General features: G+C 41.1%; 1 protein-coding gene across 1 annotated transcript in view; it reads left to right on the top strand.

Moving 5' to 3' along the window:
* Positions 1–18732, top strand: part of KCNH4 (potassium voltage-gated channel subfamily H member 4) — a 390445-nt gene that overhangs the window by 298106 nt on the left and 73607 nt on the right. The window contains exon 11 of the mRNA XM_053717885.1: positions 6083–6297. Coding sequence (XP_053573860.1) covers positions 6083–6297 — 215 coding nt within the window. The remainder of the gene's footprint in view (positions 1–6082; positions 6298–18732) is intronic.

The following is an 18732-nucleotide window of genomic DNA, read 5'->3' as shown; positions in this document are numbered from 1 at the left end:
TTAGAGAGTGAGGGGGGCTGTGTGTGAGGGAGACCTTAGAGAGTGAGGGGGGCTGTGTGTGAGGGAGACCTTAGAGAGTGAGGGGGGTTGTGTGTGTGAGGGAGAGCTTAGAGAGTGAGGGGGCTGTGTGTGTGAGGGAGAGCTTAGAGAGTGAGGGGGCTGTGTGTGTGAGGGAGAACTTAGAGAGTGAGGGTGTGTGTGAGGGAGAGCTTAGAGAGTGAGGGGGCTGTGTGTGAGGGAGAGCTTAGAGAGTGAGAGGGAGGTGTGTGTGAGGGAGAGTTTAGAGAGTGAGGGGGCTGTGTGAGAGGAAGAGCTTAGAGAGTGAGGGGGCTGTGTGTGTGAGGGAGAGCTTAGAGAGTTAGGGGGCTGTGTGAGAGGAAGAGCTTAGAGAGTGAGGGGACTGTGTGTGAGAGGGAGAGCTTAGAGAGTGAGGGGGCTGTGTGTGTGAGGGAGACCTTAGAGAGTGAGGGGGCTGTGTGTGTGAGGGAGAGCTTAGAGAGTGAGGGGGCTGTGTGTGTGAGGGAGAGCTTAGAGAGTGAGGGGGCTGTGTGTGTGAGGGAGAGCTTAGAGAGTGAGGGGGCTGTGTGTGTGAGGGAGAGCTTAGAGAGTGAGGGGGCTGTGTGTGAGGGAGAGCTTAGAGAGTGAGGGGGCTGTTTGTGAGGGAGAGCTTAGAGAGTGAGGGGGCTGTGTTTGAGGGAGAGCTTAGAGAGTGAGGGGGCTGTGTGTGTGAGGGAGAGCTTAGAGAGTGAGGGGGGCTGTGTGTGAGGGAGACCTTAGAGAGTGAGGGGGGCTGTGTGTGAGGGAGACCTTAGAGAGTGAGGGGGGTTGTGTGTGTGAGGGAGAGCTTAGAGAGTGAGGGGGCTGTGTGTGTGAGGGAGAGCTTAGAGAGTGAGGGGGCTGTGTGTGTGAGGGAGAGCTTAGAGAGTGAGGGGGCTGTGTGAGAGGGAGAGCTTAGAGAGTGAGGGGGCTGTGTGTGAGAGGGAGAGCTTAGAGAGTGAGGGTGTGTGTGAGGGGGCTGTGTGTGAGGGAGAGCTTAGAGAGTGAGGGGGAGGTGTGTGTGAGGGAGAGCTTAGAGAGTGAGGGGGCTGTGTGAGAGGAAGAGCTTAGAGAGTGAGGGGGCTGTGTGAGAGGAAGAGCTTAGAGAGTGAGGGGACTGTGTGTGAGAGGGAGAGCTTAGAGAGTGAGGGGGAGGTGTGTGTGAGGGAGAGCTTAGAGAGTGAGGGGGCTGTGTGTGTGAGGGAGAGCTTAGAGAGTTAGGGGGCTGTGTGAGAGGAAGAGCTTAGAGAGTGAGGGGACTGTGTGTGAGAGGGAGAGCTTAGAGAGTGAGGGGGCTGTGTGTGTGAGGGAGACCTTAGAGAGTGAGGGGGCTGTGTGTGTGAGGGAGAGCTTAGAGAGTGAGGGGGCTGTGTGTGTTAGGGAGAGCTTAGAGAGTGAGGGGGCTGTGTGAGAGGAAGAGCTTAGAGAGTGAGGGGGCTGTGTGTGTGAGGTAGAGCTTAGAGAGTTAGGGGGCTGTGTGAGAGGAAGAGCTTAGAGAGTGAGGGGACTGTGTGTGAGAGGGAGAGCTTAGAGAGTGAGGGGGCTGTGTGTGTGAGGGAGACCTTAGAGAGTGAGGGGGCTGTGTGTGTGAGGGAGAGCTTAGAGAGTGAGGGGGCTGTGTGTGTTAGGGAGAGCTTAGAGAGTGAGGGGGCTGTGTGTGTGAGGGAGAGCTTAGAGAGTGAGGGGGCTGTGTGTGTGAGGGAGAGCTTAGAGAGTGAGGGGGCTGTGTGTGAGGGAGAGCTTAGAGAGTGAGGGGGCTTTGTGTGAAGGAGAGCTTAGAGAGTGAGGGGGCTGTGTTTGAGGGAGAGCTTAGAGAGTGAGGGGGCTGTGTGTGTGAGGGAGAGCTTAGAGAGTGAGGGGGGCTGTGTGTGAGGGAGACCTTAGAGAGTGAGGGGGGCTGTGTGTGAGGGAGACCTTAGAGAGTGAGGGGGGTTGTGTGTGTGAGGGAGAGCTTAGAGAGTGAGGGGGGCTGTGTGTGTGAGGGAGAGCTTAGAGAGTGAGGGGGCTGTGTGTGTGAGGGAGAGCTTAGAGAGTGAGGGGGCTGTGTGTGTGAGGGAGAGCTTAGAGAGTGAGGGGGCTGTGTGTGAGGGAGAGCTTAGAGAGTGAGGGGGCTGTGTGTGTGAGGGAGATGCTCTGGTATGTTCCACAGTCCACTTCCCAACTTCTCTGGCAGTTTAATAAATATATGTTAAAATGAGCAGCCATCTTGCAGCCATCTTGTGATTTAGTGCTTATTTGCTTAATAAATGTATTTTGTGTTTGACAAGGTCAGTATTGTAACTTACTAAATATATTTAAATTATAAATATATTTTAATGAGCAGCCATTTTGTGATTTTGTGCTTATTTGCTTAATAAATGTAACTTACAACACTGACCAGGTCATACACAAAATACATTTATTAATCAAAACTTGCAAGTTGCTATGCTATGGTATGTTTGTTGAAAATCAGATCTAAATATGCTCATTAGCTACTGAGCATATTTAGATATTTTTTCCAACAAAGGATATCTGATTTTCTTCATTCTTTTGATATCCTTTGTTGAAAAGCATATCTAAATACGCCCAGTAGCTACTAAGCATATTTAGATATGCTTTTCAACAAAGGATATCAAAAGAATGAAGAAAGTCATATATGCTTTGTTGAAAATCATATCTAAATATGCTCAGTAGCTAATGAGCATATTGAGATCTGAGTTTCTTCATTCTTTTGATATCCTTTGTTGAAAAGCATATCTAAATATGCTCATAGCTACTGAGCATATTTAGATATGATTTTCAACAAAGGATATATGATTTTCTTCATTCTTTTGATATCCTTTGTTGGAAAGGATATCTAAATACGCTCAGTAGCTACTAAGCAAATTTAGATATGCTTTTCAACAAAGGATATCAAAAGAATGAAGAAAATCTGATATCCTTTGTTGAAAATCATATCTAAATATGCTCAGTAGATACTGATTGGTGGCTGCATATAGATACCTCATGCGATTGGCTCGCCCATGTGCATTGCTATTTCTTCAACAAAGGATATCTAAAGAATGAAGGCGTATCCGATTGCTAGCCACTGCCTCACCAGCCTCTGAAGTCACCGCACATCACTGCAGCGTAGAAACGCCTCTTTCTTTATTTGGTTTGCTGATAACCTTGAAAGATGAAATCTCCCTTGTGGAGGAGAAGTTTTGAAGTCCAGGAGATATCCCTGAGATATGATCTCCAACGCCCAGGGATCCTGGACATCTCTTGCCCAAGCCTGGGCAAAGAGAGAAAGTCTGCCCCCCACTAGATCCGTTTCCGGATAGGGGGCCCTCTCTTCATGCTGTCTTGGGGGCAGCAGCAGGTTTCTTGGCCTGCTTGCCCTTGTTCCAGGACTGGTTAACTTTCCAGCCCTGTTTGTAATGAGAAACAGCTCCTTCCTGTTTTGGAGCGGAGGAAGTTGATGCTGCTCCTGCCTTGAAGTTACGAAAGGCACGAAAATTAGACTGTTTGGCCTTTGATTTGGCCCTGCCCTGAGGTAGAGCATGGCCCTTACCTCCTGTAATGTCAGCTATAATTTCTTTCAAGCCGGGCCCGAATAAGGTCTGCCCTTTGAAAGGAATATTAAGCAATTTAGATTTAGAAGTCACGTCAGCTGACCAGGATTTAAGCCATAGCGCTCTGCGCGCTTGGATGGCGAATCCGGAGTTCTTAGCCGTAAGTTTGGTTAAATGTACGACGGCATCAGAAACAAATGCGTTAGCTAGCTTAAGTGCTTTAAGCTTGTTCATAATTTCATCCAATGGAGCTGTGCGAATGGCCTCTTCCAGAGACTCAAACCAGAATGCCGCCGCAGCAGTGACAGGCGCAATGCATGCAAGGGGCTGTAAGATAAAACCTTGTTGAACAAACATTAAGCTAATTTCTTATCCATTGGATCTGAAAAGGCACAACTATCCTCCACCGGGATAGTGGTACGCTTAGCTAAAGTAGAAACTGCTCCCTCCACCTTAGGGACCGTCTGCCATAAGTCTCGTGTGGTGACGTCTATAGGAAACATTTTCCTAAATATGGGAGGAGGGGAAAAAGGCACACCAGGTCTATCCCACTCCTTGCTAATAATCTCTGTAAGCCTTTTAGGTATAGGAAACACGACAGTACACACCGGTACCGCATAGTATCTATCCAACCTACATAATTTTTCTGGAATTGCAACCGTGTTACAATCATTCAGAGCCGCTAATACCTCCCCTAGCAATATGCGGAGGTTCTCAAGCTTAAATTTAAAATTCGAAATCTCTGAATCCAGTCTCCCTGGATCAGATCCATCACCCACAGAATGAAGCTCTCCGTCTTCATGTTCTGCAAACTGTGACGCAGTATCTGACATGGCTCTCACCTCATCCGCGCGCTCTGTCCTTAACCCAGAGCTATCGCGCTTGCCTCTTAATTCTGGCAATTTAGATAATACTTCTGTCATAACAGTAGCCATGTCTTGCAAAGTGATTTGTAAGGGCCTCCCTGATGTACTTGGCGCCACAAAATCACGCACCTCCTGAGCTGGAGGTGAAGGTACTGACACGTGAGGAGAGTTAGTCGGCATAACTTCCCCCTCGTTGTCTGGTGATAATTTCTTTACATGTAAAGATTGACTTTTATTTAAAGTAACATCAATGCAATTAGTACACAAATTTATATTGGGCTCCACATTGGCCTTTAAACATAGTGAACAAAGAGATTCATCTGAGTCAGACATGTTTAAACAGACTAGCAATGAGACTAGCAAGCTTGGAAATACTTTTCTAAATAAATTTACAAGCAATATAAAAAATGCTACTGTGCCTTTAAGAAGCACAAAAAACTGTCACAGTTGAAATAACAATGAACCAATTTTTCACAGTAAATGTATTAAGTTAGCAAAGGATTGCACCCACCAGCAAATGGATGATTAACCCCTTAATACCCAAAAACGGATAACAATTTAATAATTAACGTTTTTAACACAGTCAAAACACACTGTCACAGGTCTGCTGTGACTGATTACCTCCCTCAAAATGAATTTTGAAGACCCCTGAGCTCTCTAGAGATGATCTGGATCATGGAGGATGAAGTAGACAGATTGTGACTGAATTTTTACTGCGCAAAAAAGCGCTAAAATAGGCCCCTCCCACTCATATTACAACAGTGGGGAAGCTCAGATAACTGTTTCTATGCAGAAAACAAAGATGGCCATGTGGTAAAAATCATGCCCCAATAAGTTTTATCACCAAGTACCTCACAAAAAACGATTAACATGCCATTAAACGTTTTGAACATACATTTTAAAAGTTATGAAGTGTTATTAATAAGCCTGTTACCAGTCGCTTTTACTGCAGTTAAGGCTCATACATTATTTCAGTATTAACAGTATTTTCAGAGTCAATTCCATTCCTTAGAAAAATACATTCAGTGTACACACACTCATCAGCCTAATACCAGTCGCTATCACTGCATTTAAGGCTGAACTTACGTTACATTGGTATCAGCAGTATTTTCACAGTCAATTCCATTCCTCAGAAAAATAATTTACTGCACATACCTCGTTTGCAGGGGGGCACTGCATGCTATTCCCCTTTTTCTGAAGTTACCTCACTCCTCAGATGAGAACAGCCAGTGGATCTTAGTTACGTCTGCTAAGATCATAGAAAACGCAGGCAGATTCTTCTTCTAATGCTGCCTGAGAACAAACAGCACACTCCGGTGCCATTTAAAATAACAAACTTTTGATTGAAGAAATAAACTAAGTTAAAAAACACCACAGACCTCTCACAGCGACCTATCTTTAGTTAGGCTGCAAGAGAATGACTGAATATGACATGTGAGGGGAGGAGCTATATAGCAGCTCTGCTTGGGTGATCCTCTTGCAGCTTCCTGTTAGGAAGAGATATATTCCATAAGTAATGGATGACCCGTGGACTGACTACACTTAACAAGAGAAATTATATTTTAAATGTGCTTTTTAATATGTGCAATAGAAATTTGAGTTGGAAGACCCTTTAATGCTTGGATACACTCACCTTGTTTGTAACAGGAAAAGGTGATCTGATTGGTGCAGACCTTTCAAGCAAGGATCAGGTGATCAAGACAAATGCTGATGTGAAAGCTCTGACATATTGTGACCTGCAGTATCTAAGCCTACGGGGACTTCTGGAAGTGCTGGAATTGTACCCTGAATATTCTAGCAAATTCATGGCTGATATTCATCACGACCTGACCTTTAACCTCCGAGAAGGCAGCGAGACTGATGTAAGAGCCTTTCCTTTTATGTTGAAGGTTTAAAATTCTGGTGCTTCTAACATCTCAAGGGCTGTAATACTGTAATATGATGATATAAAGGGAGAAAAATGTGGTCATATACGGCCAGATTACAAGTTTTGCGTTATGAGCTATGCGGTGCTACCGTGCAGTTTTTTCTCACCGCTCATTTACCTGCAGCACTGGTATTACAGGTTTTTACAAACCCAGCATTAAAAGGCAAGAAGTGAGCGTAGAGCAAAATTGAGCTCCATACCGCACTTCAATACCAGCGCTGCTTAAGTGAGCGGTGAGCTGGTCGTACGTGCTCATGCACGATTTCCCCATAGACATCAATAGGGAGAGCCGGCTGAGAAAAAGTCTAACACCTGCAAAAAAGCAGCGTAAATCTCAGTAACGCAGCCCCATTGATTCCTATGGGGAAACACATTTTATGTTTACACCTAACACCCTAACATGAACCCTGAGTCTAAACACCCCTAATCTTACACTTATTAACCCCTAATCTGCCGCTCCCGACATTGCAGACACTTACATTATTCTTATTAACCCCTAATCTGCCGCTCCGGACACCGCCGCCACCTACATTATACTTATTAACCCCTAATCTGCTGCCCCCAACATCGCCGACAACTACATTATATTTATTAACCCCTAATCTCCCGCCCCCAATGTCGCCGCAACCTACCTACACTTATTAACCCCTAATCTGTCGCCCCCAATGTCGACGCCACTATATTAAATGTATTAACCCCTAAATCTAAGTCTAACCCTAACCTTAACACCCCCTAACTTAAATATAATTTAAATAAATCTAAATAAAATTACTATAATTAACTAAATTATTCCTATTTAAAACTAAATATTAACCTATAAAATAAACCGTAAGGTAGCTACAATATAACTAATAGTTACACTGTAGCTATCTTAGGGTTTATTTTTATTTTACAGGCAAGTTTGTATTTATTTTAACTAGGTAGAATAGTTACTAAATAGTTATTAACTATTTAATAACTACCTAGCTAAAATTAATACAAATTGACCTGTAAAATAAAACCTAACCTAAGTTACAATAGCACCTAACACTACACTACAATAAAATAAAATAAATTAAATACAATTAGATGAATTAAATTAGCTAAATCACAAAAAAAACACTAAATTACAGAAAAACAAATTACAGATCTTTAAACTAATTACATCTAATCTAATAGCCCTATCAAAATAAAAAAAAGCCCCCAAAATAAAAAAAACCCTAGCCTAAACAAAACTATCAATAGCCCTTAAAAGGGCCTTTTGCAGGGCATTGCCCCAAAGAAATTAGCTCTTTTACCTGTAAAAAAAATACAAACAACCCCCAACAGTAAAACCCACCACCCACACCACCAACCCCCCAAAAAAAAGCCTAATCTAAAAAAACCTAAGCTCCCCATTGCCCTGAAAAGGGTATTTGGATGGGCATTGCCCTTAAAAGGGCATTTAGCTCTATTGCAGGCCCAAAGCCCTAACCTAAAAAATAAACCCACCCAATACACCCTTAAAAAAATACACACTAACCCCCAAAGATTCACTTACCGGGAGAAGTCTTCATCCAAGCGGCAAGATGTCCTCAAGGAAGCCGGCAGAAGTGGTCCTCCAGACGGGCAGAAGGAGTGATCCTCCAGACGAGCAGAAGTCTTCATCCAGACGGCATCTTCTATCTTCATCCTTCCGACGCGTAGCGGCTCCATCTTCAAGATATCCGGCGCGGAGCATCCTCTTCAAACAATGTCTTCTTCGGAATGAATATCACTTTAAGTGACGTCATCCAAGATGGCGTCCCTTAGATTCCGATTGGCTGATAGAATTCTATCAGCCAATCGGAATTAAGGTAGAAAAAATCCTATTTTCTGATCCAATCAGCCAATAGGATTGAGCTTGCATTCTATTGGAACAGCCAATAGAATGCCAGCTCAATCCTATTGGCTGATTGCATCAGCCAATAGGATTTTTTCTACCTTAATTCCGATTGGCTGACAGAATTCTATCAGCCAATCGGAATCTAAGGGACGCCATCTTGGATGACGTCACTTAAAGTGATATTCATTCCAAAGACATCGTTTGAAGAGGATGCTCCGCGCAGGATATCTTGCAGATGGAGCCGCTCTGTATCGGAAGGATGAATATAGAAGATGCCGTCTGGATGAAGACTTCTGCCCATCTGGAGGACCACTTCTGCCGGCTTCCTTGTGGACATCTTTCCGCTTGGATGAAGACTTCTCCCGGTAAGTGAATCTTCGGGGGTTAGTGTTAGGATTTTTTTAAGGGTGTATTGGGTGGGTTTATTTTTTAGGTTAGGGCTTTGGACCTGCAATAGAGCTAAATGCCCTTTTAAGGGCAATGCCCATCAAAATGCCCTTTTCAGGGCACTGGGGAGTTTAGTTTTTTTTTAGTTAGGCTTTTATTTGGGGTTGGTTGTGTGGGTGGTGGGTTTTACTGTTGGGGGGGTTGTTTGTATATTTTTTTACAGGTAAAAGAGCTGATTTATTTGGGGCAATGCCCCGCAAAAGGCCCTTTTAAGGGCTATTGATAGTTTAGTTTAGGCTAGGGTTTTTTATTTGGGCGGGGGGGCTTTTTTATTTTGATAGGGCTATTAGATTAGATGTAATTAGTTTAAAGATTTGTAATTTGTTTTTTATTTTCTGTAATTTAGTGGGGTTTTTTGTGATTTAGCTAATTTTATTTAATTTATTTAATTGTATTTAATTTAGTTAATTTATTTAATTGTAGTGTAGTGTTAGGTGTTATTGTAACTTAGGTTAGGTTTTAATTTACAGGTCAATTTGTATTTATTTTAGCTAGGTAGTTCTTAAATAGTTAATAACTATTTAGTAACTATTCTACCTAGTTAAAATAAATACAAACATGCCTGTAAAATAAAAATAAACCCTAAGATAGCTACAATGTAACTATTAGTTATATTGTAGCTAGCTTAGGGTGTATTTTATAGGTAAGTATTTAGTTTTAAATAGAAATAATTTAGTTAATTATAGTAATTTTATTTAGATTTATTTAAATTATATTTAAGTTAGGGGGTGTTAGGGTTAGGGTTAGACTTAGATTTAGTGGTTAATACATTTAATATAGTGGCGGCGACGTTAGGGGCGGCAGATTAGGGGTTAATAATACTTAACTAGTGTTTGCAGGGCGGGAGTGCGGTAGTTTAAGGGTTAATATGTTTATTCTAGTGGCAGCTATGTCTGGAGCAGCAGATTATGGGTTAAAAATTTTATTATAGTGTTTGTGATGCGGGAGGGCCTTGGTTTAGGGGTTAATAGGTAGTTTATGGGTTTTAGTGTACTTTTTAGCACTTTAGTTATGAGTTTTATGCTACGGCTTTGTAGTGTAAAACTCATAACTACTCACTTTAGAATGCGTTAGGAATCTTGGCGGTAGAGGGTGTACCGCTCACTTTTTGGCCTCCCAGGACAGACTCGTAATACCGGTGCTATGGAAGTCCCATAGAAAAAAGGGTTTACGAAGTTTACGTAAGTCGTTTTGCGGGAAGGCCAAAAAAGTGTGCAGTGCCCTTAAACCTGCAAGACTCGTAATACCAACGGTAGTGAAAAAGCAGCGTTAGGACCTGTTAACGCTGCTTTTTCAGCTTACCGCAAAACTCGTAATCTAGCTGTAAGTTAATTAAGCATACTATTAGCAAGATTACATTGTTTAACCAACAAATTTGCTTCCTTCTCGTGTTATTCTTTTTTGAAGAGATACCTAGGTAGTACGTGCACATGCCTGAAACACATGACAGGAAATAGTGCTGCCATCTAGTGCTTTTGCTAATGTATAACATTGTTGCAAAACTGCTGCCATATAGTGTTGCAGACACGTGCACACTCATGTGCATACATCCCTGCTTTTCAACAAAGGATAACAAGAACATTTGATAATAGAAGTAAATTAGAAAGTTGTTAAAAAAAATTGTTCTATCTGAAGCATGAAATAATTTTGTTGGGTTTTATGTCCCTTTAAGGATAGATATTTTTTGTGGAAAAAAATAACATAAAATATTGCATTAATAATATAGTTGTACTTAAATGAATTTGTTTAGGACGCATTACCCGAACTATAGTAGAAGTTACTGTGATGCTGGATAGGATTTGTTTATGCAAAATGCATTGAATTAGGCTATAAATATTAGACAAGATTACAAGAGGCGTGCTAATGATAGCATTGGACGTGATATTACAAGAGCTTATCACTCTAGTGCAACCTATACTTTCAATGGGGATCACTATATTGCGCTGAAATTACAAGTTGAAAGTTATAGTTTGCGCTCGAGTGAAAGCCGAAACTGCGCTAGAATATTTAGGGCAACTTGAGATCTGAAGTAAAGTATAAGGGTTAAAAAAAAAGGTGCACAAAACAAATCCAAAACATATTAAAAAGTATTACACTTATACACTTTTTATTAAAAAATATCCTTTAAATATTGATAAAAATGTCTTAAACATGTTCAAAAGGGATATGGTAGATGGCAACGCATTTGACTGGGAAGGGCCCCAATGTGTGTGTGTGTGTGTATATATATATATATATATATATATATATATATATATATATATATATATATATATATATATATATATATATATATATATATATATATATATATGTATATATATATATATGTATATATATATATATATGTATATATATCAGTAATGTGCAGTCACTAGAGGTAGGTGAGGCAGTGCTTCACCTCTCATATGGGCAAAAATATATATTTTTTTATTGGCTTTAAAAAAAAAAATGGAAAAAAGTGGTTAAGATCATTGCATGGCCCATTAACTGCTTATTTGAGGCAGTCCTATTTGTGCTGAACCAATCCAGTGAGAGGCATTAGTAAGTGGAACTTAGGGTTGGGGCTGGATGTTAAATCATATAAAACAAAACAAAAATGGAAAAAAACAACTTTCATATATTTTGTTGCTGTCATGTGAAGCTGCAAGCTTTGCTAAAGTGAAAAAGAGAGTTCTGTTCTTCCCCTCTAAGTGAAGTGGAATGTTCCACTGTCACTTCCTGAACCTTACAGAGCAGGAAGAGAAGAGATGCAGAGAGCAGTGTTTTAGCCACATTTTATTAAAGTAAGTGCTGCAGCCTTAGGGCTAGATTTATTATAGCTGAGGCGTACAGGGGCGTGTATACGCGCCCCTGTACGCCTCAGCTCGCCTGTGGCGGGGCGAAGTTACCCGCAGGTATTTGGCATTGCACACGAGCGCAATTTTGTGCTCACGTGCAATCCCTCCCCCTGCCCGCGCACAGCCAATCACGCGCGGGCAGGAGCTGTCAATCTCAACCTGTTTAGAGGTGGCGAACAGCTTAGGGAAGCAGCGGTCTTGTGACCGCTGCTTGATAAATCACGGCGAGCAAGTTCTTGTGAGAACTTGCTGCCGTAGGGCTGCCGTAGGGGCTTGATAAATTTACAGCAGTTTAATGATCGTTTTTGTATTTTGTTTACTCAAAATTTACACCCACTAACTTAGCAGCTTGCCTCTGTACTTCACACTAATTTATAGTCTTACTTTCTGAACTCTCTGTATCTCTGCTGTTTTATTACTTAAAAATGCAGTGGTCCCTCTCCCCCCCCTTGTGTGTGTGTGTCTCTCTCTCTATCTATCCATCTCTATCCTTATGTGTCGTTCTCCCCCATGGTCTCTTTCTCTCTCTGTCTCTCTTTCTCCCCCTCTTACTCTCTTATCCCTTATGTGTCTCTCTAACCCTCAGTGTGTGATTGTGTCTCTCTCTCTTTCTCTAACCCTCTGTGTGTGATTGTGTCTCTCTCTCTTTCTCTCTCTCTAACCCTCTGTGTGTGATTGTGTCTCTCTCTCTCTAACCCTCTGTGTGTGATTGTGTCTCTCTCTCTCTAACCCTCTGTGTGTGATTGTGTCTCTCTCTCTCTTTCACTCTCTAACCCTCTGTGTGTGATTGTGTGTCTCTCTCTTTCTCTCTCTCTAACCCTCTGTGTGTGATTGTGTCTCTCTTTCTCTCTCTCTCTAACCCTCTGTGTGTGATTGTGTCTCTCTCTCTTTTTCTCTCTCTCTCTCTCTAACCCTCTGTGTGTGATTGTGTCTCTCTCTCTCTTTCTCTCTCTAACCTTCTGTGTGTGATTGTGTCTCTCTTTCTCTCTCTCTAACCCCCTGTGTGTGATTGTGTCTCTCTCTTTCTCTCTCTCTCTAACCCTCTGTGTGTCTCTCTCTCTCTAACCCTCTGTGTGTGATTGTGTCTCTCTCTTTCTTTCTCTCTCTCTCTCTAACCCTCTGTGTGTGATTGTGTCTCTCTCTTTCTCTCTCTCTCTAACCGTCTGTGTGTGATTGTGTCTCTCTCTCTTTCTCTCTCTCTTTAACCCTCTGTGTGTGATTGTGTCTCTCTCTCTCTTTCTCTCTCTAACCCTCTGTGTGTGATTGTGTGTCTCTCTCTCTATTTCTCTCTCTCTCTAACCCTATGTGTGTGATTGTGTCTCTCTCTATTTCTCTCTCTCTCTAACCCTCTGTGTATGATTGTGTCTCTCTCTTTCTCTCTCTAACCCTCTGTGTGTGATTGTGTCTCTCTCTCTTTATCTCTCTCTCTATCCCTCTGTGTATGATTGTGTCTCTTTCTCTCTCTCTCTATCCCTCTGTGAATGATTGTGTCTCTCTCTCTTTCTCTCTCTCTCTCTCTCTCTAACCCTCTGTGTGTGATTGTCTCTCTCTCTCTAACCCTCAGTGTGTGATTGTGTCTCTCTCTCTTTCTCTCTCTCTCTATCCCTCTGTGTGTGATTGTGTCTCTCTCTCTTTCTATCTCTCTCTATCCCTCTGTGTATGATTGTGTCTCTCTCTTTCTCTCTCTCTCTAACCCTCTGTGTGTGATTGTCTCTCTCTCTCTAACCCTCTTTGTGTGATTGTGTCTCTCTCTTTCTCTCTCTCTAACCCTCTGTGTGTGATTGTGTCTCTATCTCTCTTTCTCTCTAACCCTCTGTGTCTCTCTCCCCCCGTCTCTCTCTCCCTCTCCCCCGAGTGCTTTTCTGTGTTTCTGTTTACCTTTTATTTATTTAATTAATGAATTGGTAGTGCCATCTGATGGTGTGGCTTTATTTAAAGGGGTGGGGTCAAGCACCCCACCATCTTTACATTTCACCAGCCGCCACTGGATCAAGACATTTTTATATTTACTAAATAATGAAAGAATCTATATACATAATTTGCAGCATTAAAGTAAAAAGTATGTTTTAAACATATTTTAATGGGCATGGATTTCTAGATCTCATAATCAGAGCAAGCATTGTGTTATCTGGCAAGAGTTTCTGTTACAATCCTTTTAGACTAAAATCAGATGTTTACTAAGTTGACCAGTTTTCCAAGACACCATTTAAAGGGACATGAACCCCATACGTTTTCTTTCATGTCATCTAATATCTAATTTTCTTCATTCTTTTGATATCCTTTGTTGAAAATCATATCTAAATATGCTCAGTAGCTGCTGATTGGTGGCTGCACATAGATACCTCATGTGATTGGCTCACCCATGTGCATTGCTATTTCTTCAACAAAGGATATCTAAAGAATAAAGGCGTATCCTAGCCACTGCCTCACCAGCCTCTGTCGTCACCGCACGTCACTGATTATATATATATACATATATATATATATATATATACTGTATATATATATATATATATATATATATGTGTGTGTGTATCTATATATACATGTGTATATATGTCTATTTATGTGTATACTTGTGCATTTATATGTGTAAATATGTATGTGCACGCAAATACATACATATATATACACATAAATACACATATATATATATATATATATATATATATATATATATATATATATATATATATATACACTTTTGAGCCCTTCCCAGTCAAATAACTTGAAACATGAAATATAATTTTTATTATACAGTGGGTCTGACTATTCATGTGTCCATCGTCCCCTGTTCAATCCAGCCATAGTATTACTAATGGCTGATGTTAGGGACAGCTAATCAGGGACTAAATGTTGGATTTTAGTCATACAGGCTTGTCCAATCAAGCCTTAACCTAGCATAGGGAGGTAGGAGACTAGAGGAGGTTCAGATATTTATGACTAGAACTATTGAAACATGCAGTTGTGTGACATCTATGCCTCTGTGAGCTAGTCATTGGGCTCCATTTACCAAGCAGCAATAGCTGCTTCGGGGCCCCAGAATTTCAGGCTCACCTGAGACGATAGTTAAAGGGACATGAAACCAAAAATATTTCTTTCATGTTTTAGATAGATCATACAATTTTAAATATTTTTCCAATTTATTTCTATTATTTAATTAAATAATATGCTTTATTCTCTTGGTATCCTTTGTTGAAGGAGCAGTAATGCACTTCTAGGAGCTAGCTGAAAGCCAATGACAAGAGGCATATATATGAAGTTACCAATCAGCAGCTTCTGAGCCTTACCAATCAGCAGCTTCTGAGCCTTCCTAGGTATACTTTTCAACAAAAAAGATACAGAGAGAGATAATAGAAATAAATTGGAAAGTTGTTTAAAATTATATGCTCTATCTGAATCATGAAATAAAAAATGTGGGTTTCAAGTCCATTTAATTAATTGACGCCCAGATTACGAGTTTTGAGCGCTATAGGGAAAGTAAAGACTGCAGCTTTTTTGGCGGTATTTCACTCCCTATAGCGCTGGTATTATAAGTTTACAAAAAGCAGGCGTTTGCGGGCAATATGGCAGCATTGAGCTCCATAAACCAAATACTAGCGCTTCTTTGAGCTGCTTTGACGTGCTTGTGCAAGGTTTCCCCATAGACTTCAATGGGGAGAGCCGGCAAAAAAAAAGCCTAACACCTGCAATAACGGAGCGTAAAGCTCTGTAACGCAGTCCCATTAAAGTCTATGGGGAACATAAAGCCCGAGTCTAAACACTCCTAATCTCCACAACCTACATTACTGTTATTAACCCCTAATCTGCCGTCCCCAATCTCGTTGCCACCTAACTACACTTATTAACCCCTAATATGCTGGCCCTAACATCGCCACAACCTACATTACTGTTATTAACCCCTAATCTGCTGCCCTCAAAATCGCCACCACCTAACTACACTTATTAACCCCTAATCTGCTGCCCAAATTTTGCCGCCACTATACTAAAGTTATTATCCATAAACCTAACCCTAAGTCTAACCCTAACCCTAACATAACCCTAACACCCACTAACTTTAACCTAATTCAAATAATTCCAAATAAAAATTACAATTAATACCTAAGTTATTCCTATTTAAAACTAAATACATACTTACCTGTAAAATAAAACCTAAGCTAGTTACAATATAACTAATAGTTACATTGTAGCTAGCTTATCTTTTATTTTTATTTCACAGGTAAGTTTGTATTTATTTTAACTAGGTTGATTAGTTAGTAAATAGTTATTAACTATTTACTAACTACCTAGTAAAAATAAATACAAATTTACCTGTGAAATAAATAAACATAAACATGTTTTACGGTAATACCTAACATTACACTAAAATTAAATAAATTACATTAATTAAATACAATTAACTAAATTACAAAACCCCCCCCACTAAGTTACACAAAATAAAAAAGAAATGATCAAATATTTAAACTAATTACACCTAATCTAATAGCCCTATCAAAATAACCCCCCCGCCAAAAAAAAAAATAATAATAAAACCCCTAGCCTAAACTAAACTGCCAATAGCCCTTAAAAGGGCCTTTTGCTGGACATTGCCCCAAAGATAACAGCTCTTTTACCTGGAAAATAAAAATACAAACATCCCCCCAACAGTAAAACCCACAACCCACACAACCAACCCCCCAAATAAAAACCTACCTAAAAAACCTAAGCTACCCATTGCCCTAAAAAGGGCATTTGGATGGGCATTGCCCTTAAAAGGGCATTCAGCTCTTTTACATTGCCCAAACCCTAAGCTAAAAATAAAACCCACCCAATAAACCCTTAATAAAACCTAACACTAACCCCCGAAGATCCACTTACAGTTTTGGAAGACCGGACATCCATCCTCATCCAGCCGGGAGAAGTCTTCATCCAAGCGGCAAGAAGTCCTCAACGAAGCCGGGAGAAGTCTTCATCCAAGTGGCAAGAAGTCGTCCTCCAGACGGGCAGAAGTCTTCCTCCAGACGGCATCTTCTATCTTCAACCTTCCGGCGCGGAGCGGGTCCATCTTCAATACATCCGGCGCGGAGCATCCTCTTCATATGGTCCCAGCCGTACATTGAAGGTTCCCTAAAAGGGACGTCATCCAAGATGGCGTCCCTTGAATTCCGATTGGCTGATAGAATTCTATCAGCCAATCGGAATTAAAGGAAACAAAATCCTATTGGCTGATGCAATCAGCCAATAGGATTGAGCTTTAATCCTATTGGCTGATCCAATCAGCCAATAGGAATGAGCTTGCATTCTATTGGCTGATTGGAACAGCCAATAGAATGCAAGCTCAATCCTATTGGCTAATTGGGTCAGCCAATAGGATTGAAGCTCAATCCTATTGACTGATTGCATCAGCCAATAGGATTTTTCTCCCTTTAATTCCAATTGGCTGATAGAATTCTATCAGCCAATCGGAATTCAAGGGACGCCATCTTGGATGACGTCCCTTAAAGGAAACCTTCAGTGTACAGCTGGGACCGTATGAAGAGGATGCTCCGTGCCGGATGTTTTGAAGATGGACCCGCTCCGCGCTGGAAAGATAAAGATAGAAGATGCCGTCTGGATGAAGACTTCTGCCCGCCTGGAGGACGGCTTCTTGCCGCTTGGATGAAGACTTCTCCCGGCTGGATGAGGATGGATGTCCGGTCTTCCAAAACTGTAAGTGGATCTTCGGGGGTTAGTGTTAGGTTTTATTAAGGGTTTATTGGGTGGATTTTATTGTTAGCTTAGGGATTGGGCAATGTAAAAGAGCTGAATGCCCTTTTAAGGGCAATGCCCATCCAAATGCCCTTTTCAGGGCAATGGGTAGCTTAGGTTTTTTAGGTAGGTTTTTATTTGGGGGGGTTGGTTGTGTAGGTGGTAGGTTTTATTGTTGGGGGTTGTTTGTATTTTTATTTGCCAGGTAAAAGAGCTGTTATCTTTGGGGCAATGACCCGCAAGAGGCCCTTTTAAGGGCTATTGGCAGTTAAGTTTAGGCTAGGGGTTTTATTATTTTTTTTGGGGGGGGTTATTTTGATAGGGCTATTAGATTAGGTGTAATTAGTTTAAATATTTGATAATTTCTTTTTTATTTTGTGTAACTTAGTGTTTTTTTTGTAATTTAGTTAATTGTATTTCATTAATTTAATGTATTTAATTTTAGTGTAATGTTAGGTTTAACTGTAAGACAAGTAAGGTTTAACTATTTACTAACTAGTCTACCTAGTTAAAATAAATACAAACTTACCTGTGAAATAAAAATAAAACATAAGCTAGCTACAATATAACTATTAGTTATATTGTAGCTAGCTTAGGTTTTATTTTACAGGTAAGTATGTATTTAGTTTAAATAGGGGTTAATATGTGATTGTGTATGTAGGTGGCGACGACATTGGGGCAGCAGATTAGGGGTTAATAATATTTAACTAGTGTTTGCGATGCGGGAGTGAGGCAGTTTAGGGGTTAATATGTTTATGATAGTGGCGGGGATGTCCGGAGCGGCAGATTAGGGGTTAATCATTTTATTATAGTGTTTGCGATGCGGGAGGGCCTCGGTTTAGGGGTTAATAGGTAGTTTATGGGTGTTAGTGTACTTTGTAACACTTTAGTTATGAGTTTTATGGTACAGCTTTGTAACGTATAACTCATAACTACTGACCTTCAGGTGGAGGTACAGATCTTGTAGTTATAGGCTGTACCGCTCACTTTTTGGCCGGACAGGCAAACTCGTAATACCAGCACTATGGAAGTCCCATTAAAAAAGGACTTTTTGAAAGGTGCGGTAGTTACGTTGTGTGACGGCCAAAAAGGTGAGCGGTACAGCTGTACCTACAAGTCTCGTAATAGCAGCGGTAGTGAAAAAACATAATTTATGCTTACCTGATAAATTTATTTCTCTTGTGGTGTATCCAGTCCACGGATCATCCATTACTTGTGGGATATTCTCCTTCCCAACAGGAAGTTGCAAGAGGATCACCCACAGCAGAGCTGTTATATAGCTCCTCCCCTATCCAGTCATTCGACCGAAACTAGCCGAGAAAGGAGAAACCATAGGGTGCAGTGGTGACTGTAGTTTAAAATTTAGACCTGCCTTAAAAGGACAGGGCAGGCCATGGACTGGATACACCACAAGAGAAATAAATTTATCAGGTAAGCATAAATTATGTTTTCTCTTGTTAGGTGTATCCAGTCCACGGATCATCCATTACTTGTGGGATACCAATACCAAAGC

The sequence above is a fragment of the Bombina bombina genome, chromosome 1 (genome assembly GCF_027579735.1).
Source record: "Bombina bombina isolate aBomBom1 chromosome 1, aBomBom1.pri, whole genome shotgun sequence".
Taxonomy (NCBI): domain Eukaryota; kingdom Metazoa; phylum Chordata; class Amphibia; order Anura; family Bombinatoridae; genus Bombina; species Bombina bombina.
This window is presented reverse-complemented; position numbering and strand designations above follow the sequence as displayed.